Raw genomic sequence first — 27,806 nt, forward strand, 5'->3', positions numbered from 1 at the left:
TTTCCGGCTCAGCCCGGAAGTAGAGCGCTTCCGCTTGGTTCTCCCGTCCCGGTAGTGCTCAGGTCTCCCGGCTTCTCCGAGGCTGGCACCGGGAAGGGCGTCCGAGCTCACAGCCGGGCGGGCTCAGCGTCGTCCCCTCGCTGGTAGTCCCGTTCGCCGACTTCGGGGCGACATGGCCGGGGCCCGTCGCGGCAGGCCGGGCGTGAGACCGCCTCTCGCAGCCCGCGCGTTCCCGTGGCCCCTGGGCCGGCGATCGCCCGTGTCGGCGTGAGCAGCCCCTGGGCGCCCGCGGGCCCCGCGCTCACGGCCGCATGGCCTCCGAGGAGCCCTCGCCGCCCTCGCCGCCCTCGTCGCCGCCCGCCTCTCCCGAGCCGGAGCTGGCGCAGCTGAGGCGGAAGGTGGAGAAGTTGGAGCGCGAGCTGCGGAGCTGCAAGCGGCACGTGCGGGAGGTGGAGAAGCTGCTGCATCACACCGAGCGGCTGTACCAGAGCGCCGAGAGCAATAACCAGGAACTCCGCACGCAGGTGCGCGGTCCGCCTCAGCCCCGAGGCCCGCCAGTGCCTCCCTGGCCGGAGCCAGAGCTTCCCTATGGAGTCTTTGAAATCAATAAAGCCTAGAGCTGTTAAAAAAATCCCCAATGCCTTCGGAGCCAGCTGAACAGTGCAAGCCAGTTGGTGTGGACAACTGTCTCAGGGCAGGCGCGGATGAACTCCAGCACGGGCTACATGGTCTTGATTTCCTGTCCCACTGGCCATGGGCGCGTTTATTGTATTTTTCTTCTACGTCATGTTTGAGTTGTTTTGGTTGAGACCAAGGCTCACGTGGGCCTTGAACGCGCAGTGTAAAGGAGGATGGCCTCGAAGTTCAACTTTTGAACCTTCTGCCTCCACTTCCCAAGTGCTGGGATTGTGGGTTTACCCACCCCGATTTGGGATTTTCGACACGGAATTTCACTCCGTAGTCAGCCTGGCTTAGATCCGAGTTTCACTCTGTAGTCAGCCTGGCTTAGATCTCAAATATGTAGACCAAGATTGACCCAGATTCATGGCAATCCGGTCTCATCCTCCGAGGCTGGGATTTCAGGCACGAAACAACACCCACCCCAGCCTTTCGAGTTTGCTTAAGGCTGAACTTAGAATCCCTTCTCGTATCTTGAGCACGCCAGTTGCTTATAAAATCTGGTTGGTAATAGCATGCAGCTGAGAAGGTTAAAAGCAAGAACACAATTTAATTTTTCACACTATTGAACATACTCCATGTGTAGGGTGATCAGAGTTATCCTCTTGGGGTCACTTGTAGAGAGGTAAACCTGTCTTTCTTACAGATACTAGGAGTGTGTTTCATTTTCATAATATACAGTAAGGATAAATACTTGACAGTGTTGCTTAAAAAATTATACATTTTTAACTTGACCATTAAATAGTTGCATATTATCCTAACAAGTTATTTCCAGATACTTAATTTCAGTTTAATGTTTAATAAAACTACATCTCCAGGCTAGATACTGAAATGTCATCAAACTTTGCAATACTTTATGTGGTGTGTGTGTGTGTTTGGTATATTCCTACCTATGTGCACATGGAGGCCAGAGAGAGACAACAGGTGTCCTCTTGTTCTACCTTATTCCTTCGAGACAGGGTCTCTTCCTTTACCAGGACCTGACTTTTTTTTTTTTTTTTTTTTTTTTTTTTTTTGCTAGTCTGGCAGCACACAATCCTCGGGGATCCTCCTGGCTCTACCACCCACAGTTCTGGGGTTACAGATATCTTGAAGACCAACCCAGCTTATTCTGTGGTTCTGGGAAACAAACTCAGGACTTTGTGGGTTTAACAGCAAGTGTTCTTAACCACTAAGCCACTATCTCTCCAGTCCCTGATATACTATTTGTAAAACTGCTGGATTGAAATGACTTCTGTACCCATTGTTTAGAGTTACATTTGTAGCCTAGAAATTTTAGGCTCTTGGGCAGTGTAGAGAGATTCGAGAGAGAGGAGAGAGGGAGGGAGAAAGAAAGAGAAAGAAAAAGAGACAGAGAAACGGAGTGGAAGTCATTAGGAGAGTGCTTGTAAGCAGAAAACCCTGGGTTGGATTCCTAACACCTCCCTCCCTATAAATAATAATAATAGTAGTAATAATAATAATGGCCGCAAAGTAGAGAAAGTCTTGCATCTTGCTGGTAGTTATAACTACCTTCTAGTCAGCACTCCCTACTAGGAGGGTGGAGTGTGGTTATCTGTCATCCCAAATCTTTGAATAAGTTTCCTTTGGAGCAGTAAATAGAGGATGGCCTAATAGAAAGCCATACTATGTGCTGGTTTGGGGACTCACAAGCCTTTTGCAAGTTACTTTGTTTCTTAAGCTATTCCATGTGTAACATTGACACCAGGACAACTGATTTGTAAGGTTGTGTAAATAAGATGTTCCTCAAAGTCCTGTATAAATGTGGTAGACACTTAGTATTCCAGTTGACAGCGGCAATGGTGCGGTCAGCACCAGGGCAAGCAAGGCTCTCCGTCTCTAGGGTAAGGAGTGAATGAGGGATGAATCTGAGAACCAGTGCCTCTGAACCTTTTTGCTACTTTGTTTTCTCGGCCTGGTTCCAATCCTGGTGGTAAGAGCAGACCTCACAATTCATAGAGTGCCTAGGTAAACCTGTGTGTAACTACTCTCATGGCCTTTTCTGGGTTTAAGCTTACTGATCATTAAATATTTAGAAGCTTTTTCATTTTTTTCTTTCATAAAACTCAGATGGGGATCCTGTCAGACTGAGGTGAGGTACCTGGATTGAGGTAGTTCTCATCCACTCGTGGGTACGTCCGCCCTGTTGCCCTGCAGAGCATCTTTCAATGGTGCTTCAGTGCACAGAGCACAAGAGGAACGATGCCACCTCTGTCATGTTCTCTGGTCCATTTGCTGTAGTTATTCAGTGATAAGAGCAGAGAGGAAAAAGTATATACATATAATATAAATATAAATAGCATTGCTATATTTAAGTAAATAACTCCTAGTTAGCGTGTGGTGGTAGAGAATTCAGTTCAGGTGGACACGTGTCATTTTAAAGCAAGAGCTGTCTGCCTTTGAGACTATGAGAATAAACCTTTTGTTTTGTTTTTGTCCATGCTAGGGGTAGAAATTGCCTGTATTTGAACTGTATGTAGTTGGACTTTTCTTTCTACAGTACTGGAGACTGAGCCTAGGACCTCATGATCCCTGGGCAAGTGTCCACCACTGAGCTCCATCAATAGATTTTTGGAGGGCCAATTTGAATGGTTTGCCTTTTTTTTTTTTTTTTTTTAAGACAGGCTGGTCTCACCTGTCTGGCTTCGTTGATCACCTGCTGGAATGAAAGGTGTGCACCACCATGCCCAGCTGTGATTTGGGAGTTTTCCTAGGAGTATGAAAACATCCCTGAGCAGGCCACAGTGTCATGCACAGGTTGTCTATCTGGGAGGATGAAGCAAGATTATTTGAGCCTTCCAGTTCACTATCAGCCTGCTGTGCTAAAGAGATCTGTGTTAAAAAGGAAGGAGGAAGCGGGGAGAGTGGAGATGAGGAAAGCCAAAAGCGAAGCCTTAGCTTGTGAATAGTTAGTTGTAGGGTTTCTGAAAAGGAACTGGCTGCTTTGAGCACAGGACTAAAAATTCTACCAAGGAAAATGCCTCACAGTGTCATGAGAATGATAGTGCTATGTGTATCATTGGATTACTTTATGGTTTATTTTTTCTAAAGCTTTGTTTCCTTTCAGGTAGAAGAACTCAGTAAAATACTGCATTGTGGGAGAAATGAAGATAATACAAAGTCTGATGTAGAAGTACAGACAGAGGACCATGCTCCGTGGTCAATTTCAGGTATTCAGTGTCTAGGGGCATGCACGAGTACCCTCAGAGCATTCACACTTGCTCACGCAGTGTTTCTTTACAAATAAAAGACAAAATACATAAATATGAAGAATCTAATATTGACTTCTCTCTACATCACTTGGTTATTTTTCTTGTCAATTTATGGGTGGCAAAATAGAAATGTATTATTTCTGTAATTTCTTTAATGTTTGTGTATGTTTTCAGTGCTACACTAAGTATTCTGTTCTTGTTGCTTGAGTTAGGTTCTCAGTTTGGAGATAGAGCTAGCCTGGAACTTGCTTGGTAGCCCAGGTTGGCTTCATTTGTATCAACTTTCTACCTCAGGCTCTCTAATTCTGGGAAAATCCCCTTTACTCCCCACCTTACTGATCATACTTAATAATTTTGTCAGTCAGTAAGCCACCTTCTGTTTTTGTTTTCTTATTTTTTTAAAAAAAATCTGGTCTTGGTCTTGTGGCCAGATTTAATGGATGCTGTTTTGCGTTTGATACTCAGGGTTTCAATGGGTGCTATTTTGTGTTTGCTACAATTAACAGTTAAACTTCTTCCATACATCCATCAGCCATGTCTTTCTTTTTGCTACAGATTATTATTATCAGCCATATTACAATGATGATAGTCTTCCCCGTAAAGAGCCGGAACTGTATGCACAGCAGAGCCAGTGTGTCCAAGCTCCTACTAAAGACGAGGCACAAGTAGACAGTGATCGTTATGCTGGTCCTGATGTAGCAGAATGTGTTAAATGTGGACAAGAGGACCTCTTCACCTCTGACTCACAGGTAATAAAAGGCTAGCCGTGAAACCTGAGGCCCAGGAATTTATCCTTAAATTGCCATTATAGACAAAGACAGGATTCCTTGATGCACACTACGATGCACACAGGAGTTATAAATAGTCTTATGATTATGCAGAGAGTATCAGTTTTGTTTTGTCTTTTGAAATAAAGTTTTTCTTTGTTGCTCAGGTTGGCCTTGAACCCCTGAGCTCAAATTGTCCTGCCTCAACCTCCTGGGTATTGGTTTGTATCAATACATTCAGCTACGATTACAAAAAAAAGAACTAGGCCGGGCGGTGGTGGCGCACGCCTTTAATCCCAGCACTCGGGAGGCAGAGCCAGGCCGATCTCTGTGAGTTCGAGGCCAGCCTGGGCTACCAAGTGAGTCCCAGGAAAGGCGCAAAGCTACACAGAGAAACCCTGTCTCGAAAAACCAAAAAAAAAAACAAAAAAAAAAAAACAAAAAAAAACAAACAAACAAACAAAAAAAAAGAACTAGGAATGTATTTATAGTTGTGACTGTTGTTGTGTTTATGATTGCATGAACTAAAGGACTACTTGTCAGTCTATTTTAACTCAGTCCATGAACCTTGGAGCTCAGGAAGATAACCCAGGAGGTTAAGGTGCTTGTTAATGCAAGCTTGGCAGCCTGAGTTCAGTTCTTAAACCTGGAACCTCCTTAAAGGCAGAAGGAGAGAACCGAGTCCACATGGTTTTCTCTGACTTCCCAGAACAGCAAAATCAACAAAAAGAAAAAACTCATAGAGTCAAGGTTAAATTGAAAAACACTTGAAAATGGTTCAGGTTGTAACTTATGGCCATGTGTTTCCATTACAAACGGGAAACAAACTGAATCAGCGTTTTGAGTCCTGGCCCTTTCAGGTTTGCTAGCGTCTAACTGAGTGACAGTTGTGTCACTTGGCGTGATTTTGTCTCCACAGGAGAGTGCATCCGCATTGGCAGCCGAGGGCACGGCCTTAGAAGGGGCCTCGCTAGCTGAAAGCTTGAGAGCTGCCGCCGAAGCCGCTGTGTCACAGACTGGCTTTACTTACGACGAGAACACAGGATTGTATTTTGACCACAGCACTGGTTTCTATTATGATTCTGTAAGTATCTTTTTATACTTTTAATACCACACTGTTGTAGTTTTAGTTGCCCGAGAGCAGAAGTTAAGTCCAGGCTGAGGTAAAACAGTAAGAATTGGCATTTACAAATTATGGTTGAGGGCTGATGAATGGGCTTCCATCCTGAAATTCATTCTTCCCACAGTCTTGTCTGTTAATGATGGTGTCTGTTGTCGTTTTTTAAAAAAACTGGTTGACTATAAATGGAGCTATCCTTCATTTCAAATATTTCTGTTTTCTAGTGTTTCATTCTCCTTGCTCATTTTCCTCCATATTCTGAACTTGTGCCTCCAATTTTTTTAATAAGAAATAGAAAATTAATGAAGGTCATTGTTTACCAGTTGCTTACACTTTAGCCGCCTGCCCCAAATTTCTTTAGTTTTATTATTAAACATTGAAAGTCAAGAATTTCTCGTGGTGTTAGAGGTTTGGGTGTTCGGCACCAGGGCACTGTGGTTTCGTTTGCACCTCTCTGGTCTGTGTGCCTTAGTTTTCATGCCTTCAAAACAGCTTCTTCCACTTTTTTGTTAATGTGGTCAGTTGAACCATATGAAATTGCTATTTCTTATAAAGCAAAACACCATAAACAGTGGCAGTCACTTGATGCAATTAAGATTAACTTTTTTTCTCACCAGGAAAACAGAACAGACCTTAAATGATAAAATATTTTTGAATATTTAAAGGTATTTTTTTTCTAATTCACTGTCTTCTGAAAATACTATAGTTACTAAAACAAACATATTCACTGTATTGGAATATATTTGACGTTTTTGTTTATTTTTCTGCTTTGTTTCATTATACATGAATAAAACTTATGTTTCTTGACTTTGAAAGGAAAACCAACTATACTATGATCCTTCCACTGGGATTTATTACTACTGTGATGTGGAAAGTGGTCGATACCAGTTTCATTCTCGAGTAGATTTACAGCCTTACCAGACCCCTAGCACAAAACCAAGCAAAGATAAAAAATTGAAGAAGAGAAGAAAGGAGCCAGGTTTTTGTACAGCAAATGATGAAAAGGTAATGCTTTCTTAATTTTTAATTTTACAGGGTTTTAGTATCGTTAATTAAGCCAAAAATTTTATGAATGTAAACATCATTCTGAAGAAAAAAAGTCATTCTGTATCTTTGTATTTTAAATGTATCCATTAAGGTATGAGAGTCTAAGGAAGATTTAAATGAAACAATTTTTTTTTTTTTTTTTACAAACTCAGTCACTAGAAGTAGGTATTTTGTAAGTTTGAAGGCGATAGAGTTACGATATATAAAATAGTTTACATTGTTTAGCTCAGAATAACATCCAGAAACTGATTTGGTAAATTGCTTATTGTATGGTTTCTCATTCACAAAAGAAAAACAATTTGCGTATTGGCACAGATTCAATATTCTTTTTTTTTTTTTTTTTTTTTTTGGTTTTTCAAGACAGGGTTTCTCTGTGTAGCTTTGCGCCTTTCCTGGAACTCATTCTGTAGACCAGGCTGGCCTCGAACTCACAGAGATCCACCTGCCTCTGCCTCCCGAGTGCTGGGATTAAAGGCATGCGCCACCGCCGCCGCCCGGCCAGATTCAATATCTTTAATCAAGTAATTTCTCACCTATTAAACTGCAAACTTAAAAATGCATTCTTGATAAATATGGAATGAGGTACATATTAGGGTTGAAAGAGTTTTTTGTCTTGTTTTAAATGATTTATTGTTTCTGTATTTAAATATACATTTTGTGTGTGTGTGTGTGTGTGTGTGTGTGTGTGTGTGTGTATGTGTATGTGCGTGCGCACAAATGGGCATGCCTGTGGATGTAGAGGCCAGAAGAAGGGACCAGGTTCTCTGGAGCTGGAGTTGTGGTTGGTTGTGAGTGGACGTAGATGCTGGAAGGACAGTTGGGTCCACTGCAAGCACTCGTAACGGCCGAGCGTCTGTTGTTTACGTTGAGTTTTGTTTTTGGGAAGAGGTTGACTTTATCAATAACCATAAAGATGGTTTATTTTCATTAGGTGGAGAACATCTTTCTAGTAATTTATATTTCAAAAGTCAAAACAAAAGACAATTTCTTTGCATAATTAACACAGCCATATGTATAAGAAATGGTGGGGGGGGGCTGGTATGTACCTTACTTAGTATTGGAGAGCTTATGTTACATGTGCAAGGCCCTGGGCTTAATCCCTGGCATTTCAGAAGTCATGTCAGGTGTGGAAAAAATTCAAGTCTAATGGAGTGAGACTTTGGTTAATTCAGAACATGGTGACATAGCCGGGCGGTGGTGGTGCACACCTTTAATCCCAGCACTCGGGAGGCAGAGGCAGGCGGATCTCTGTGAGTTCGAGGCCAGCCTGGTCTCCAAAGCGAGTTCCAGGAAAGGCGCAAAGCTACACAGAGAAACCCTGTCTTGAAAAAATAAAAATAAAACAAAAGAACATGTGAAGGGAAATAAATTTATGTATGAAGACTGGAGGGAATTTTAAACTCTGTTAGGCTACCATGGTGATTAGCATGTTATTCTGCTCCCTGAGTGACTGAGGTTGGTGGTGTGTCACAGGTGTGTTGGCTGCACTGACATTGTTTGAATTGTGTGCTCTGGAAATTTTATCTCATGTTTTTTCTTAACCCAAAGAAATGTACTTGAAATAACAAATTCTATCAACACTTGGAATTAAGATTCTGTTGGACTTATTGTCTGTCCTCGATGTGCTTTCTCTCTGGAATAGAAAAGTGTGTTAGTGAACAACTAAGAACCACTTTGGGATCTCCATTGTAGTGACTTGTTCCCATTGCTAGACTCTAAACTTTGAAGGGCAGGATTGGAAAAGCCCTCTTCCTATCAGGAAGAAGATTGTGAGAGGTAGCTGTAAAGCATCCCAATTACTGCCCTTCCTTTTTAAGATACTCTCTAGCCTCACTTCTTACAGATGAGGATGTGTGGAAGGAAGGCAACAGGGCTAGGTATTGGGAGAATGTTTTTATGTATGCTGTGTATACACACACACACACACACACACACACACAGATGTGTTTCATTGTCCACATATAAGTGCCCTTTCTAAGGCCTTATACCAGGAAATCCCTTATCAAAAGCACCTCCAACAGTTTCATTTATTTTCTCTCTTATGTTTTCCAAGAAGTGATGATGATGATGATGATGATGATGATGATGATAATGATGATAATGAATGGAGGATGGGAACATGCCTTTTTAAAGTGTAGACATGGTTAAGGAGGTACTTCTGATCTAATTTACATGGCCTGTGAAGCTCCTCATAGCTTTTGAGCCCCTGGCCCTTGTGTTTGCCCTTGGTGAGTTTGTATTGCTAAGAGTGTATATAGTTAATCACACTGCAGTAATTCAGCCTGTCTCCAAACTCTGGTCATGCTGCTGTTCACAATATGCTGTCCTGTTTTTATTAAGTTACATGTGAACTCACTTCGTTACATGCAGCATGGCAGAAAGAGGAATGGAGTGTCACATCCCAAAGGGAAAAGAGAGCAATTACTCTGTGCCTCTTCTCAGTTTAAATAATATATTGTCTGCTGTACAGAATGGGGCCTGTAGTTAGTGCTGGTGTTACTTGTCATGTGTACTGCAAATTGAACCCAGGACCTTGTGTGTATAAGTCACACATCTTACTGCTGAGCTGTATCCCTAGCCCGTGTATTATATTCTTTGAAAGTCTCTATGAGAATAAACTTTGTGTTATGACCACAAAAAGCACGTAATGCACATGTTCATTGGCTTGATTTAGTCATTCATTCTATAGTTTCAAATGTGCTTAATAAAAACACATACTTTTAATTTGTTAATTAAAAATAGTTTGTTCATTTTTCATAAAGCATGCCAAAAATTAGTAATAAAAGGTTTATGGTAGACAGGTTGAACTTTTAGAATTAAAGGCATAGAATAACTCATTTGTATTTTAAACTTTGTGCATTTTCAGTGCAGCTAATGCTAAAATGTTTGGTTTTGGCAAAACCTCAGTTTTGATAATATTGATTATTTAAAGTCATGTGTGCTACAAATTGAACCCAAGACATGTTGTTTATTAAAATATTTCTGTGTTTTATTTATGTTGTCTTATTTAAAAACTCGGAACTTCAGGGTTGACACTCTGTAGTTTTACACTGCTCAATGAGGGAACCACTAGCTGCATGTGACTGTGCATGGAGTGGAGGTCCTAGAGAGGAGGACATTCTGTATGTACAAGATTCTGAAGTCTTATTACAAAAATGAACATACATCTTTTTAAGTTTTTAAATATGGCTATTACAAAATTTAAAGTATAAATAGGAGTGACATTATAATTTTTATTATACAGCTTTCTTACAGGCTATTACACAAGCCACATCATAGGTGAGGGGCCTGGGCTAGGGATATTGGGCCTTGAGAATAAATGGAGGGCTGTGGAGCATCTAGCATTTGGATATTGGTCCCATGTGATGCTTTGCTGGGGATCAATAAGGAATGTCATGTTCTAATAGTAATGGTGTCATGAAGCAGGATCAGCAGGTACAGGTTCCTGTTCTGCTGCTGTCCTGCATCCTCCCCGAATCAATGGGATTTTATACAGTGCTGTATGATGGTGATGTCCACTCACTTATTTTTCTGCCTTCCTCTGTCTAGGATTTGAGTTCAGAAGACCAGAAAGTCTGCAGCGTTGAATATATAAACTGCAGTGAGGAAGACAATTCTGCCAATCTGAAAAAGAAGGCCAGAATAGACACTCCCCACAGAAGCAGTCCCTTAAGGCCCACTGTTGCAGTTAGCAGAAACACTGGAGAGTCTCCTGGTGATGACAATTCAGCTTCATCTAAGGATGAGAAAGTTAGAGAGAGTGAGAGCGAGCCGGAAGAAGGTGAAATTACAGACTCTCAGAGTGAGAATAGTTACGATGAAGATAGTACCAGTGAGAACGAGGAGTCCTCGGGAGAATCGGAGGACGAAGGTACGTGAGTGAACAGTGCGCTCTGGTCACCCAAGAGCCGGACTGGTGAGAGCGAGCTGAGTAGGAGAGCCGGCAGGCAGGCACACCAGTAATTTCCCTGACGCTGGAGATTGTGAGAACGGTCTGTGACAGTTCTTAGAAGGCAGGTCGTGAGACGACGATGATCACCACATGCACTTCAGAAAGCTTCCATTAGACAGAAAACTAAACTCTCAGTTCTAATGTCTGTTAAGGCTGTGCTGTTTATCATTTGCTTTTGCAATTGAACAGGAAAAAGTAATTGCCATTAAAAGCATAGCTCATGAAGTCACTTGCATAGGTATTAGGATCATTCTAACATTTTAACTTCATATGGAGATGCAAACACTATTTTATAATTATAATAAATGAATTAAATTTGTTCTCTAATAATAGTCATAATAATAAATCATATATATACATATATATGTACACACACACACACACACACACACACACACACACAGCAGAATTTAAGAAGTTTTTTGTTTGTTGCTATACTGGGTGTTGAACCCAGGACCTGAACATGTGCTGGGCCATAATCTACTATGAGTTCTGACCAGTGAAATTTTAGTTATCTGTGTGAAAATTAATTTTCTTCTTTTTTTGTTTTTGTTTTTTTTTTTTTTTTTTTTTTTTTTTTTTTGGTTTTTCGAGACAGGGTTTCTCTGTGTAGCTTTGCGCCTTTCCTGGAACTCGCTTTGGAGACCAGGCTGGCCTCGAACTCACAGAGATCCGCCTGGCTCTGCCTCCCGAGTGCTGGGATTAAAGGCGTGCGCCACCACCGCCCGGCCTTGTTTTTGTTTTTTGTGAGATAGAGTTTCTCTGTGTAGCCGTGGCTTTCCTGGAACTTGCTCTGTAAACCAGGCTGGCCTCAAACTCAGATCCACCTGTCTCTGCTTCCCTAGTGCTGGGGTTAAAGGTGTACACAACCAACCTCCTAACGAAAAATTAATTTTCATAGCGCTTAAATTAATGTTTGCCCACCTCTTACCTTGGTAGATGAAGAAAAGATTTGGCCCCCCTGTATTCGGGTGATTGTTATTAGATCTCCAGTGTTACAGACGGGCTCGCTGTTCATCATCACAGCTGTCAACCCAGCCACCATTGGGAGGTAAGGATGCTTCATAATGTTGTGTATTTCAAAACAGTGGATGAGCAGTATTGTCTTTCGGACGTTGTTCTGTGTGCTCTGGAAACAAGACGAAAGCAACATCTTCATCATAAGAAAGCACAGTTACACTAGGAAACTGATGTAAACAAATGCTGTGTGGAAGCATGCAAACTGGAGTGTGTCAGTGAGGGCAGTCCACAGTTAGGAGAAGTGCTGTGCAAGACCTCCATTTAAACATTGTGTAAAAACATACCTCGATCCTGTCATTGTCACTGCTGTGTTTCTCCGTGTTCCCCAATCACTAAAGTCACTTTCCTTTTGCTGCAGAGAAAAGGATATGGAGCATACTCTCCGAATCCCTGAAGTTGGTGTCAGTAAGGTAAGACCTTTCCTCTCAGTGGTGGCCCTAGAGGGGAAAAGCCGTGTGTGTGTGTGTGTGTGTGTGTGTGTGTGTGTGTGTGTGTGTGTGTGTGTGTGTGTTTAGCTTGTATTCCAGTGCTTGGTAAGCTAAGTTTGGGAACAGCCTTGTACATAAGAGTTCTGAATCAGCCTGGGCTACATAACAAAATCTTAAATAAAGAAACAAACAAAAGAGGAACCCAAAATCATTTTAGTAGAAAACTTGACTTCTATTTAATGAGAAGGTTAATAGTGTAGTAATATTCATGAAGGCAGTACCTATTTGTTTCTTGCAACGTTTGAGAAAAAGATTCTTTATCACAGTTTGAAAATTATGGGGCCTTTGTGTTTGGTTTCTTGTAGCCCAGGCCAGCCTCAAACTCACTAAGTAGCAGAGTCTAGCCTTAAACTCCGGATCCTCCTATATCTGCCTCCTAAGTACTATATAGGCAGGGTCCCCATGCCTGGCCAGGATTTTTTGTTGTGTTGTGTTTTGTGACAAGGTCTTCCTCCCCTTGTTCCTAGACTGCCTAGGTAATCTGGCCTCAGCCTCCTGAATTAGTGGGAACATAGGTGTGTATCACCACACCTGGCTAATTATGTCTGAAGCAGGAGTTACAAAACATGGACTTAATTTAACATAATAAATAGTAAATAGTAAAATAGTAACTAGTTAACACAATTAAAAAAGAAATCCAACCCCTATTCCAAGCAGTTGCTTTGAATTCAGATATTTTACCACCCATGGATAGTCTAGCCTTTTCTACCTCAGGACTCCGTTTCCTCATTTCTCAGACTTTCAGTGGCTTCATGTTGTAACAACAAAAAGTTGAGTTTTGCAACAAACAGTTGCAGCTTTAAAACAGAGGGGAAGGGTTGGCTTCTGGGGTTCTTCATGCTGTGTGTTTCTAGTTCCATTTTTACTGTCTTTCTGGGGAAGAAATGTGGAAAATTGAAACCACAGCTTTGTGAATAGTAGGCAGGCATCTACCCCTACAACTCCGAACTTTGTTTTTACTTAATGGTTACAGAGACTTCCTATGAGTTTTGTGTATTAAAAATGGAATTTATGCTGGGTGATGGTGATGCATGCCTTTAATCCCAGCATTCAGGAAGCAAAGGCAGGCAAATCTCTATGAGTTTGAGGCCAGCCAGGTCTTCATAGTGTCCAGGACAGCCAAGGCTACAAAGAGAAACTCTGTCTTAAAAATCTTGCACAAAAGAATGGAATTTATTTCCTGTTATTATTTGGAAAGGCTTCCCCTGCATACTCATTTAGAAGCAGGAAACCCTCCTCATCTACCCTGTTCATTTACTTTGTGTCTCCAAAGAAAGTCCACCCTGTGACTTTCTGGTAAAGAATCCCTTTCCCACCTCTCAGGTAGGCAGAAATGCAGATAGCTGTGTGCTTGGTTTCTTGCTTTTGTTTGGTGTTAAAGTGATATTCTCTAGTAGGTAGATAATCTAGGAAATATGAGGCTAATAGCACATACTACTTATTCCCAGGTAGATGAAATCTGTATATTCATTCTAAAAACTTTCAATTTACCATGAAAGAAAACAGAAACAAATACTTGAGCATTGAACAGAAGGCTTTATGAGTTTTAAGAAAAATAGTAAAATTCACACATAGGTCATTTTGACTCAGTTTGAAGCTTATGAGTTAAACAAATTAAAAAGGCAGACAATGATGGCCACCACAAAACTATGGCAGGATATATTTACATTTTGTACAAATGTGTTTTCTCCAACCCCATTGTGATGTCAGTAGAGCAGTGAGTCAAAGATACAGTCTGTTCACCTTGGGGAGAATGTCATGGCTAACGTGAAAAGCCATCTACTCTTTTTTTTTGTTTTTGTTTTTTGAAACAGGGTTTCTCTGTGTAGCTTTGCGCCTTTCCTGGATCTCACTGTGTAGACCAGGGTGGCCTCGAACTCACAGAGATCCGCCTGGCTCTGCCTCCCGAGTGCTGGGATTAAAGGCGTGCGCCACCACCGCCCGGCGCCATCTACTCATTAGAGCAATATACACAATACACATGTGAAGCCGACTAATGACTTCCCCCCAAGTACCTGCCTTGAGGGGATTTCTATCGGTCCAGAACAGATGCTACAAGCGGCTGAGGATGCTAATCTGAGGGATAGCAAATGAATCTAAGTACACTGACTTCTTTAGTCCATTCACTTTATTCTTCTAAGTCAATTCCATCTACAGTTTCTTTCCTGCTCTCTTACTTAGCTCCTCTCGGTCCCTCCTGCTCTCAGTCCCTTCTGCTGTTCTCTCGTCTCTGTCTGGTTCTTTCCATCTCCATCCTCATCTTTGTTCTTCTCCATCAATTCTCTCAGCACTCTAAGAGAACCAGTATATACACCCACACAGTAGTTCTTTGGCAAAGCAATGCGAGGCTTGAAGTTTTCAGGGTCTCAGGAGAGGCGATAAGGACCCACACATAAAGCAATTAATTGTCAGCTTCCAATTACAACCCCAAAGGGGAGTGACTAAAAGGGAGTTCTCTGGTAGGGTCAACTAAAGGCTAAGACCAATTGGGGAATTTACGTGCTCAAACTATAGTCTAGAAATGGCTAGGTAGAATGCTAGGGGTCAACAAGAAAGTAAACTGTCTTTGGAGCCACTTTTCCCGCTCATCCCGGCTGCAGCTGCTTTCTGATAGGGAGGGGGACATATGCTAGGTGGCTAAGCAACCTGTGTCAGAGCATGTAGCATTTGGTTAGTAAAAGCACTTTCACTCAGAGTAATTGCTGAGGAGAAAATCTAGGAATAGCACCTACCTGAGGAGGAATAAAAACTTAATTTGCACAAGAAAGCAGATTGGCACCTATCACCTGCCTGGCCTGGAGGCAATCTCCTTGGGTCAGTGGGAAGTAACTGCCTTAACTCAGTAACTAGCAGATGGCTAAAACATCATCCCAGAAATGTGAGCAGTAAATCTCTTAAGTTAGGGTCTTGTATAATAACCCGGGGTGAAGGTAAGGGGTTGAGGATTTAATTGTTAGTGGTTCTTTTCTCTTACCTGTGAGATGAGCTAATGTTTATGTGCAGTTTTGTCCTTGGACAGAAAGGTATCTTTGCTAAAAATACTTTTGTACAGAGAATGGCCCTGGCCAGATATATGTTAATGAAAAGCAAACACAGCTGGGGACAGTTGACCAATTACCCCAAATGTATAGGGAAAGTTGTGCCCAAGATTGTGATGTGAGATTACATGTACACATGACATGGAGATGCACGGTAAATGAGGAGAATCATAGCGGTTATTGCACAAGAAGTTTACAACTAGAGATAGCCAGTTCATTCAAAAGACAGTAATTCCATAACGTCTTGCGTGATGGTTTCCTCTAACAGAACCCTTGGCTCTGATAGGTTGACCTTCTGAACACTAGTTGTCGCCTGCTGTATACTCTCATGGTCTTTTGCTACCAGCGGCTCTCAATAGCCAACATTGAGTTTTTATTCACATTTATTAAAAATGATTCCTATTGGAAGCACAGTTTAGAAGAGTTTTTTGGAATAAGATCTGGCAGTGTGAAAACACTTGAAACCATTGAACACTTTTATAAAGTTATCCTAGAGAGTCTTAATGATACAGGCAGAGGAACTCAAGTGGCTAGTAAATACTCATCCCGAAGGTTCTCGGGCCTGGAGAGGCGGCTCAGCAGTTAGGAGCACAAGCTGTTAGAGGACTTGAGCACCTCTATCAGGTGACTCACTGCACCTGCACCTCTAGCCCTAGGGGATATGAGCCCTCGGATTTTGGGCACCTGCACAGACCCACACACAGACCTATGCACATACGCATAATTAGAAATACTAAAGGAAGCTTTTTAGAAAAAGATTTTCAGTAGAAGTTGGAGAAACTCAAAGTCAGTGGCAAAACTTTATTACACATTTGTAGAGTCATAGAAATTTTAAATTCTGACAAGAACCAGATTTGGTTAAGGATATATACGTGTGTGTGTGTGTGTGTGTTTATTTTTTGGGGGTGTTTTTTGTTTGTTTATTTTTTTGAGATAGGGTTTCTCTGTGTACCCCTGGCTGTCCTGGAACTCATTCTGTAGACCAGGCTGGCCTCAAGCTCAGAGATCCACCTGCCTCTGCCTCCCAAGTGCTGGGATTAAAGGTGTGTGCCACCACAGTGGGAATATAATTGATACATCCATTTTAGAAAGCAGTGTGGCAGTATTTATTTCGTTTAAGATTAGAGATTTGCCTCGAGGGGCCAGCTGAAGGCAGGATGGCTCATTAAGTTACTGTGCTTGCTGCCAGCCTGGCAGCCTGAGTTTGATCCCTGGAGACCATGGTGGCAGGAGAGAACCAACTCCACAAGTGGTCCTATGACTCTACACATGCACCCTGGCATGCCCATGCCCTGAAATGCCCAGTGTACACCCAGGGCACCCCATAAACACACATACATACAAAACAAATAAATGAAAAATTAATTTAAATACATTTGCTTATAGTGATTCGACAGTTCTGTATCTTTCTCTGAGAAATAGCTGGATTGTGTGCAGATACTCACACAAAAAAGGCTCAGAGCAGGTTTTTTAGTTTAAAAAGTATATGTGTTTTACTTGAATGTATATCTGTATACTGTAATCAGAGTTTTCTTTGGGCCGCCAGTTCACAAATAATGTCACGGAGACTTATTATCAATTATGAAATCTCAGCCTTAGCTCAGGTTTGTCTCACTAGCTCTTTATAACTTAATTTGTTTTTATCAACCTACATTTTACCAAGTGGCTTTTTACCTTTCTTCCATTCTGTATATCCAATTCTATGTCTCATTGGCGTCTCCTCTGCGCCTTGATTATCTCCTCCTACTTCCTCTCTGCCCAAAAGTCCTGCCTATGCCTCCCGCCTAGCTGTTGGCCGTTCAGCTCTTTATTAAATCGGTCACAGCAATAGATCTTTACACAGTGCACAAATATCCCACAACAGTGTGTCGCTTAGGTACTTGGCATACACAAAGGCCAGAAGAAGGTGATGGATTTCCTGGGACTGGAGTGACAGGTGGTTTAAGCCTCGGTGTAGATGAACTGCCTCATGGGGGCTGGGAATCAAACTCTGGTCCTGTGGAAAAGTAGCCAGTGCTCTTAACCCCCAAGCCACCTCTCCAGCCTGACCACAGCAATATTCTTAAAGATAGTAACACCCTAGAGAGTCTAGATACCCAGTTTTTTTTTTTTTTTTTTTTTTTTTTTTTCGAGACAGGGTTTCTCTGTGTAGCTTTGCGCCGTTCCTGGATCTCGCTCTGTAGACCAGGCTGGCCTCGAACTCACAAAGATCCGCCTGCCTCTGCCTCCCGAGTGCTGGGATTAAAGGCGTGCGCCACCACCGCCCAGTTTTAGAAGTACTGATGTGGGCTTATTCATATAACAGAGTGACAGAGTCCAGTTGTGCCCACTCCTTGGACCAGCTACGTGGTGTAATGCTAAGCCCATGAAGCAGAGCTGCAGGGTAGAGGACTGAAGTGCAGTCCTATGTCCTGACGATCCAGAGAACTTGCTTCCTTGAGAAGTTGAGTGTTTCAAGTCAGTTTGTATTGAGAATTATAATGATTTTAAATAGATAGTGCTTATGTTAGGGGGAAAAGTTCAAATTGTATGTATGGTATAATCTTACTTACATTTTTAAAAATTAAATTACAAATGAAAAATTATAAAAAATAGGGGCAGAATATATACACAATTTCATCATAGCTAAAGGTGGAAGTATAGCCTCCATATTTTTACCAGAGACTGTAATAATTTGTATTTAGAAAAAAGCATTAAGGGAAGTACAAGTGAAATGATCAGAGGCTGACCCACACCATTGCATGATAGTGAGTCAGCTCTGCTGAGAGCGTGCAGTCCTGTGTAATTGCTTGGTTGCTTTTCTTAAAGTTTCACGCAGAAATTTATTTTGACCATGACCTGCAAAGCTACGTCCTTGTGGATCAGGGCAGCCAGAACGGTACCGTTGTCAATGGGAAGCAGATTCTTCAGGTGAGTGACTGTACTGATCACCTGTGCAGGCTGTCCTGGTCGTTATAGATAGCATTTGGTTCAGATCAGAGTTCAAACCCAAATGTGTGACTTGGTTGGAAATTTCTGGAAAGGGGTAGAAAAAATATTTAGTAGATGTCGGTCTGTTGGGTTTTAGCTTGTAATTATGTCTCTGTTGCTGTTTAGGTATGAATGTATCATAAAGCTTATTTAGATTAAATATCGTTTTAAAAATATGTGTGTGTGTACGTACATGCATGTGGAGGTCGTAGGACAGCTTCCTGAAGTCATTTCTCCCAGCTGAGCCATCTCACTGGCCCAGGACTGAATATTCATAGAAGCAGCTTTGGTAGCCCTCTTTCCTGTGTGCTACTGTGAATGTAGCTCAGGTTCCTCCTGCATATCAAGCAGATGCTCTTCCTCCGATGGACCATTCAGCATCCTGACCTGCCTTCTGGGCCCTTTTCTTGTCTTAATAAAAATAATGCTCACCTGGGAATTTGCTGAAAACCAAATACCCTGATAAAGCAACTCCGGGAAGGAAGGGAACCGCCTGCCAGTCCCGGGGAGGAAGGCAGGGCTGTGAACAGGTGGTCGTGTTCTGTCAGACTTCAGGAAGTATGTGCGCCATGGTGTGCCCGGAGGTCACCCTGAACTGTACACGCCATGATGTGCCCGGAGGTCACCCTGAACTGTACACGCCATGATGTGCCCGGAGGTCACCCTGAACTGTACACACCATGATGTGCCCAGAGGCGATAAGCAGCTCTAGCTCAAGAAAGGCTGAGAGGTGGCTGAGTGGTTAAGAGTGCTCACTGCAGTCATGAGGACCAGAGTCGTGATCCCAGTGCCCATGTAACAGGTTACACACCCACCTGAGCTCTGGCTCTGAGCAATCTCAGCCCCTCTTCACGCACGCACGCACGCACGCACGCACGCACGCACGCACGCACGCGTGCATACACAGACAAAATTTTTTTTAAAGAAAGGCAGTTGCCTCTTAACATGTAACTCTCTTCTGATTATATGTTTTGCTAATAGATTAAAGTCCAGAGTGGGCTGGTGGGTAAGAAAATTGGTGAGTTTTGATATGATCAAAATTATGAGTAGCTTTTGGGGATTACTATAAAGGACTGTGGGATTGATCCCGGAGTTTGGTTCAGGGTAAGTACATATTCTACCACTAAGGTACTGTCCTGTTTTTCACAGTCCATCCACCAAGTTGTAGAAGTGTGCATGTGTCTCCTTTTCTGGGATTTTCTCATTATCATCGGATATCTCTTACCATAGACACAATGTAACCAGGTGACTGCTTTGTATTTCTGTTTCATTAAAAATTTCTCCTTTAGCCCAAAACTAAAAGTGACCCTTACGTCCTTGAACACGGTGATGAAGTGAGGATCGGCGAGACTGTGTTGTCTTTTCACATCCACCCTGGCAGCGAGACCTGCGATGGCTGTGAACCAGGGCAGGTCAGAGCTCACCTGCGCCTCGACAAGAAAGACGAGCCTTTCGGTACGTGAACCACTGAGTGTGGGTGTCGTGATGCTTTTTAGAGCCTTTCGGTACGTGAACCACTGAGTGTGGGTGTCGTGATGCTTTTTAGAACACTTCCATTCACTGAGTGTTTAAAATGCACTATGGCCCTTCCCTCCCCACCACTGAGCCCCGCCCACCCTTCCTATCACTGCCATGTGGCTGAGATAGGTGAATGTCCCAGCTTATGTCTAGTGGTGTGGTGGTGTAGAGAAGGTGCACTTCCGTGAGTAGTACACGTGTGGGCTGCCTCCTCGCAAAGTCCTTTCAGAAATCGTAATTCTTAATTGGCTTTCAAATAATGGGTTTCCAGAAGGGGTTTTCATACATCCTTAGTTTGGCTAACCCACATCCCAACCCCTTCCTCTTTTCCCATCCACACTTAAACGTTGAACCCTTCTTTCTTCCGAGACAGGGTTTCTCTGTGTAGCTTTGCGCCTTTCCTGGAACTCACTCTGTAAACCAGGCTGGCCTCGAACTCGCAGAGCTCTGCCTGCCTCTACCCCCCCGAGTGCTATAACCCTTCTTTCACAAAGTGTGCTCCACTTTGCTCTCCCCGCTCTCCTGGGACCCCTGTGTCTTCCTGATCCTGCAGACACTCCGGCTTAATAGACACATTGAAAATTTTTCACATAGCGGAGTGAATATGTGACATTTTGTCCTTTTTTCTGGTCCTGGGTTAGGTATCTCAGCATAATATTTTCTGCTTGCTGATGAATGGATAATAATAATGTGATATACACAATGGAACTTTATTCTGTTAATGAAAAATAAGATTATGAAATTTCCAGGAAAAATGGTTTGAACTGGAAAATATACTGAGATAAACTAGTATTTTTTAGTAAGTATTAATTTTCTATGAGGTCTGTCATATTCAGACTCAGTTTTTCCTTTTAGTTGGTCCAGCATTAAGTAAGGAGGAGAAAGAGTTGGAAAGGAGAAAAGCGCTAAAGAAAATACGGGTGAAGTACGGTCTGCAGGTAATGATGTTGATTGTTATTCCATTGTCCAATGCACTGAGCACGCTTTATATGGTTAATACTGTTTACCATGACTGCTTACATAATTTCTGTAGTTCCGGTGTTTATAACTTAACTGCTGAAGTTGAAGTTGAAAAATGTAGTAGGTTACGTTGAAGTAGACAGTTGTGGTTTCCAGAAACCTTCATTAAAATACTGAAGGGGCAGAGGATGCTGTAAGTGTTGCTACATAGCTGTGTGGACCGAGAGTGAGTCCGGAAGGAGACTGTGTACTCATACAGAAAGCTTGATTTGAAAACAATGGAATGGGATGGAGAAAGGATGCCTGCCACTAGGATGATGGATGGCCCCATGCAGAGGACAGAAACCACAGAATGAACGACAGGAGCAAAGAGTGTTGGTCCGTGTTATATGCCTTATAAACATGTTTGCAAGATAGTTCGCTGGGTAGAGGCACTTGCTGCCAAGCCTGAGGTTCTAAGTCTGGTTCCTGGGACCCACATCGTAGAAGGGAGGGACTGACTCTCACAAACTGTCCTCTGACCTCCATGGGGGTGGACTGGCACATGTGTGCACACGTGGGTACACATAAAATGACAGACGAATGTAAATGTAACAACATCTTTAAAATGCGAAACAAACAAACTTCAAACTTGTAGGAACTTGCCCCTGTCAGCACTAGTTACTGAATTCAGGACCTCGAGCATGCTAGCAAGGGTTCTTCTGGCACTGAGCTATGTCCCTAACCCCAGGAAATCTTTCTTAAAAAGAAAAGATTAAGGTTAGGTTGCTGGGCATGGTGGCACACCCCTTTAATCCCAGCACTCAGGAGGTAGAGGCAGGCAGATCTCCATGAGTTCAAGGACAGCCTGGTCTACATAGTGAGTTCCAGGCCAGTCAAGGTTTCATAACAAGATCTTGTCTCCAAAATAAATAAATAGATGAGAAAATAAGATGAGGTAGAGAAAGGAGGATAGTTCACTTGGTAAAATGCTTGCCTGGAAAGCATGTGGGCCTGAGTTCAGATCCCCAGCACCCATCTGAAGGCCAGGATGGCAGTGCATGTTGTACCACACTGCAGAGGTGGGTAGGAGGACCCCTGGAGCTGCTGTCCTGACCTGTCAACTGTCTGTTTGAGTCAGTTGACCCCTCAACCTAAGGTGGAGAACACTTGAGGAAGACAGCTGATAGTCTGTACCTCTGACTCCACGTGCACATCCATACGCAAGTTTATTCAGAGATTTCTGAGGTGTCTAACACCAAAATCACAACCCATGGGGATAAAGAATATGAAGATAAACCATAGGCCAGGAAACACTTGCAAGTCACATACTTGATGAGAAACTTCCATCTGGAATTTACAGAATACTGAAAAGGAGAGAAGAGCTTAGTTTAAAAACAGGCTCGTAGACAGCAGCACATACTCAGTCCTATCTACTTGGAGATTTTTATGAAGAGATGAATTAAATTCATTCAGGGCCAGCCTTGTGCTACCGTGTGTAATAATTATCTTTCTGTTGCTGTGATAAAATACTAGGACCAAAAGCAACTTAAGACAAGGTTTAGTTTAGCTTAAAATTCCAGAGAGATAGACTGTTAATGTTGGGAAAGGCGTGCATAACGGCAGGACCAAGAAGCTGGTCACAAGGGACGCAGAGGAGGAGAGCAAGAAATGGAACAAAGTTATAAACTGAAAGCCCTTCCCAGGGACATACTTCCTCCAGCGAGGCTCTGTATTGCTAAAGGTTCCATAGCCTCCCAGACAGCGCCACCAGCTGCAGACCAGTGTTAAATACATGAGCTTATGGGGGACACTGATCATTCAAACAACTACCCCGTGTTTTGTTTTTTTTTTTAAAAAAGGTACTAGATATTAGCAGACACTTCCCAAAGAAGATACAGTTGGAAAGTAAAGACCCAAAAAACATTCAGTAAGGAATATCGGAATGTGAGTGATTACTCCAGTGAGCATCTATAGAATAGTGCGAAAATTGTAACCTGACGGTACAAATCATTCACAGGATTATAAGGAAACTGACGCTCATATGTGGCTGGTAGGAATGTTGAATGGTACAGTCCCTCTGGGAAAACAGTGTAGTAACTTCTTAAAAGTTAAAAGGGCTGTAGGTGTGTCTGTCATTCCAATTTACAGTATTTGCCTGAGAAGGGCAAACACAGTTTTCTACAAAGATTGGTGAGCAGGTGTTTGTAACTTGTCTTTTAGTAACCCTTTCAAACCGAGAGATTCAGTTGTCTCAGTTTAAATAGGAGTGAACAAACCCTTGCTGTGGTCTTAGAGTGGAGTACCATTAATTAATTAAAAACAAGGACCATTGACACTGCGTGTGACCTGGGGGCCACTGGCACACCTGTGTGCACCTTACCACGAGCCTGCCGTGCTGTGGAGGTTCTTTGGAATCCTTAGAGAAGGGGGACATAGATGTTTTCCTCTCAGCCCCAGCGGTTCGGCTCTTATCGTTATGTGTGCATCCCTGACGTGTATGGGCATGCATGCCACAGTGCCTCGCCGAGGTCAGAGGGCAGCTCTGTGAAGCTGGGGCTCGTCCATTTTGATGTGGGTTCTGGGGCTCAGGTCTCAGGCCTGCATGGCAAGTGCCTTTCCTTCCCTGTTGAGAAAGCCATGAACACTAGTTGATACGACATGAGAAGGGCCAGGACAGTTAGTGAAAAATGCCCTGGATTTCCACATATGGCCCCCCTGTGCTGTCGGTTATTTTGTGACGGGGCGAAGATGGCCTGTCTGATAACGGGCGGCCCATACAGCCCCTTGTTTGCCTTCGTGACTGCGGAGGCCCCAGGGAGCCATGGTTACTAAACTATTTTCATTTGCTTTCATTTTTCTCAATTGATGGCTTGTGATTGTTAAGAATACAGAATATGAAGATGAAAAAGCGTTGAAGAATCCAAAATATAAAGACAGAGCTGGAAAACGCAGAGAGCAGGTTGGAAGTGAAGGAACTTTCCAGAGAGATGATGCCCCTGCATCTGTTCACTCGTGAGTGTTGACTGACACCTCTGAGATAAGATTTCTTGTTAAGTTTTCTTACCTAGTAGTTCATTTCTCATGGTAAAGTGGCTTTGTTAATCAACATGAAAAATGGGATTTTGAGGCCTATAATATGACCACACTTCGTACTAAATTGGCTACAATTTTTTTTTCATTCCAGGTTGAGTCAGATTGAATCTTCCATACAGAAATGAAAATGATAAAATTGTGATTTGTCTCCCTTGTTCCCACACTGTTTTAGCACTTGTGCCAGGTTTAATTTTATGCTTACAGTTGCTGCTAACTTCCTTCACAGTGTGTAGAAGGGTTGTCCTACTGTGCACGGAGTCAGGTGATGAACTGTAGATGCAGCAGGCAGCAGGGCAAACACATTAGAGAGAGAGCGTTCCTTGGGCTGGACAGTAGGAAGATTACATTAGATTTCAATTAGAAATAAAGAATAAGTGCCCTGGCCTGCTCCCCTTGGCGTATTATAAAAGAAGTAGCATCATACAGCGAGAAAGTCATAATACAAAATCAAATCTCTCACATTAGAAAGTCCATCACACAGAGTGCAGGTAGGGCGCAAAGGGTTTCATTTCCCCTTTTTATTGGTTCATCCATATGTAGAGAAAGTCATAGTGTTCTGTGCTGACTGTTCAACCTTGTGAGAATGCACGTTTCATGGACAAGAAGTGTCACTAACCTTTGACCTGTGCTAACTAACCTCTGCCCTGTTCTTCCCAAAGTCAGTCACTGTCCTGACAGCGATAGCTTCATTGATTCTGAAATGTTAAGTGCACTGGCAGTACGGTCTTCCTGTGGTGTCTGTAGCCTTTTGTCCGGTGCGGCTCTGATGCTGCTTGTTTTCATTGCCGGAGAACGCGCTTTGTGAATGGCCTCAGTTGGTCCGTGTGGACATCGAGTGCCTTATCCTTCATTGCCGTTAGCTTTGCTTGCTTGTACATGAGTCATTAGGTGCATTTCTGTTAGGTAGTTCTCTAGAGGAGAGTTTGGGTCCTCCACATTAGGAGGTATTGTCACTTTTTAAAAGGAGCTGTACTGGTTATTTTTAATGCATGAGTTTATTGTACATATGGCCTTGAAAGTCTTTATAAATCAGTTATCCTCTTAATTTTCCTCTACAGTGAAATTACAGATAGCAACAAAGGCCGGAAGATGTTGGAGAAGATGGGCTGGAAAAAGGGAGAGGGCCTGGGGAAGGATGGTGGAGGAATGAAAACGCCGGTGAGACTTGTGTTTTCTCTCATTCATAAATTCTTTGACTAGACAGTGTAGTAGTGAGCCAGACATTGCCAGGCGCCGGGGCTACAGTAGTAACCCGAAACAGACCCGATTAAGGCCTTTGTGTGTTCTCACTTAACACGTGTGGGCTTGGGTTGGTACTTTGTGCTTCGGGAAAGCCTTGTCTAGAACTTTTTTCTTTTTTTCTTTTTTTTTTTTTGGTTTTTCGAGACAGGGTTTCTCTGTGTAGCTTTGCGCCTTTCCTGGAACTCAATTGGTAGTCCAGGCTGGCCTCGAACTCACAGAGATCCGCCTGGCTCTGCCTCCCGAGTGCTGGGATTAAAGGCATGCGCCACCATTGCCCGGCGAACTTTTTTCTTAAATCCAGACTATTAAAGTGTTATTTCCTGAATCAAAGGTTCTCGTGCTTTTTAGTTGTATGGGTTTTTAAGTTGTTTGCTTTACCATGTTGAGCATTAAACCCAGGGCCTTGAACATGTTAGGCAAGCATCTTACCAAGCTACCGTCAGTCCTTTTAACATTTTTAAATGACATTCTTACTAGTCTGGTATTGAACATTGCAGGAACAGTTGGTGTTAGTTTACACATAGGCAGATTCTGCATTAGCTGGAGAGACTATTATGCGTAAGAGTCCCAGAGCTCTGTATGTACAATAAAGAGAATAATGTGTAGAAAACAATGCATCAGTTACATTCTATAGTCCCAGAGTCAATGGGAGACAGCGGTCAGTTACCTTTAACTCTCTCTCCATAAAGTGACCCTTGTACGTGATATCTACCGAAACAGATGGACCACAGCATGAATTTGTGCTGGTTTTCTCATTTTCACTGGAACATGATAGAAAGAATAGTTCTGGAATTAGACTCTGAGTATGTATGAGCCTTATCACTGAGGAGTCTTTGGGCATGTTTGAAGTTACATTGCTTGTGTAAGGTGAGGATGATAAGAACCATTTTCAAGGGTGTCCTGTAGATAAAGCTCTGAGCGTTACGTAAGGCACCGGTCTCTGGTAGCTTCCTAACAGGAGAGGCCTTCATCTCCTGATGGGAGGGTAAACAGCAGTCAGATTCTCTTCATGGCTCTGTGCACAGCCCTGGACACGGAGCCCACGCTTTGTGCATGCCAGGCAGACCCTGCAGTGTCCAGTGACCCCCGGGCCTCCTCTGAAGTCTTAGCGCTTAGTCCTCTTGTACATTTCCTTGAGTGAGGCCAGGGCAGGGGTTTAAACGGCCCACGGCCTTTACTTTGGGTCAGAATGGACCATTCAGGTGTGTCCCTCCTGTGTCTGTGGACTGAGCGGTCTAGCTATGAGTGCAGCCCAAACAAAACATAAACTTACATAACACAGAACGAGGCTCTTTTGTTGTTCATTTTTGGGGTGACTATTCAGAGAATAAACTTTGTAGATAGGAATATTCATCACAGTTAAAAAGGACAAGCATAAAGGTTTGATCACGGCTGTTTAAGGAACACGTGTTTAATAGAGTCGGCTGTACTTAGCTCTGGCAAGATAATGCAAACAAAATGTGCTTAAGCTCCATGGGAAATAGTACATGTATTCCTGTATGTATTTATGTCTTTGACGTGTTTTCTTTGTGTGAGCCTTTAATAAGTCAAAGAATTACAGGCGGACATCTACACAGCCGTAGCACACAGCAGGTTTTGGTGTGTTTCGGTTCTAAAACAAGTCCTCTGTTCAACTCTCATAACAGATCCAGCTTCAGCTCCGACGGACACATGCAGGCTTGGGGACAGGGAAACCATCCTCTATTGATGATCTTCACTTTCTCCAGAATAAGAGCAAGAAAAACTGGGACAAAGCGAGAGAGAGGTTTGCAGAAAACTTCTCCGAAACTAAACCTCTGAAAGATGCAGCAGGGGCCACGCCGTGGGTGAAGGGGTCTGCAGAATGAAGGTCGGTCACAGGAAAAACTGGATCCTTGAAAAGAGAAGAGTTTGAAAACTGTCATTGTAGAAACTTGGGTCCTCAAAAAGTCAGTAACAGGAGGGAACTCTTCGGATGGTCCTCTTGATCCACACACGTGTGAGGATGTGCTTTACAGCTTGTAGAGAGCCTTTTAACTCGAGCAGGAGCGGAATGAACTCACGCAGGAAGTGGACTGAAGCTCCCGGAGCACAGGCCAAGCTTGTCAGACCTCTGCTGTTTTATACTGTCGTGTACCACACCTGTAGAGGGCAGTAGCCATGCGAGCAGAATTCAGACAACCACTAACGACGTGAGTGGACGTTTGTCCTGTCTCTGTGTGTTCACCGTTAGAAGATGCGCAGACAGGAAATAGCAGACGTTTATAAAACAATTCTATGTGGATACTTGTTTACACCTTTTAGAACCTAGGTTTTTTGTTTTTTTAAGTTGAGAAACCCTGAGTAGTGGAGCGTAATTTTGTCCTTAAAATAACTGCAGTAAATTGAACAACTGATGAGCAGGTGACATGCTATAGAAAATTAGTCTCAAACTGTTTTCTTCTGTGAAGAATGTTGATTTGTACTATATATTCAGCATTTGCCTTTGGGTTTTTCCTAGCTGATGAAATATTTGATATAGACAACTGGGTGCATATTGGCATATTCAATGTGCTAGCATTTTTAGTTTTGATAAATACCATTGCGGGCAATGGGGTTGTGCCAGAGAAACCTGACAACCAGTGCAGATGGATTACTTAGCCAAGGCTTCAAACACAAACATTTGCTGGAAATGTCTTCAAATGCAATAAAAAAAAAAAATTTAAAAGACTTGATTTCTTGAATAAATGATTTAAACATA

At 42.8% G+C, this 27,806-nt stretch overlaps 1 protein-coding gene across 1 annotated transcript; it reads left to right on the top strand.

Annotated features, from left to right (window-relative positions):
* The first annotated feature begins 8 nt into the window (after positions 1–8).
* Positions 9–27,806, top strand: Aggf1 (angiogenic factor with G-patch and FHA domains 1). Its single transcript, XM_052743532.1, has 14 exons — positions 9–524; positions 3,746–3,848; positions 4,446–4,639; positions 5,577–5,741; positions 6,594–6,782; positions 10,374–10,695; positions 11,716–11,827; positions 12,155–12,206; positions 18,131–18,232; positions 19,582–19,747; positions 20,666–20,748; positions 23,637–23,764; positions 24,904–25,003; positions 26,734–27,806. Exons 1-14 carry the CDS (start codon positions 312–314, stop codon positions 26,932–26,934), a joined length of 2,130 nt encoding a protein of 709 aa, XP_052599492.1. The 5' UTR covers positions 9–311; the 3' UTR covers positions 26,935–27,806.

This window comes from Peromyscus californicus, unplaced genomic scaffold, assembly GCF_007827085.1.
Source record: "Peromyscus californicus insignis strain IS unplaced genomic scaffold, ASM782708v3 Scaffold_18__1_contigs__length_77618521, whole genome shotgun sequence".
In the NCBI taxonomy this organism is placed as follows: domain Eukaryota; kingdom Metazoa; phylum Chordata; class Mammalia; order Rodentia; family Cricetidae; genus Peromyscus; species Peromyscus californicus.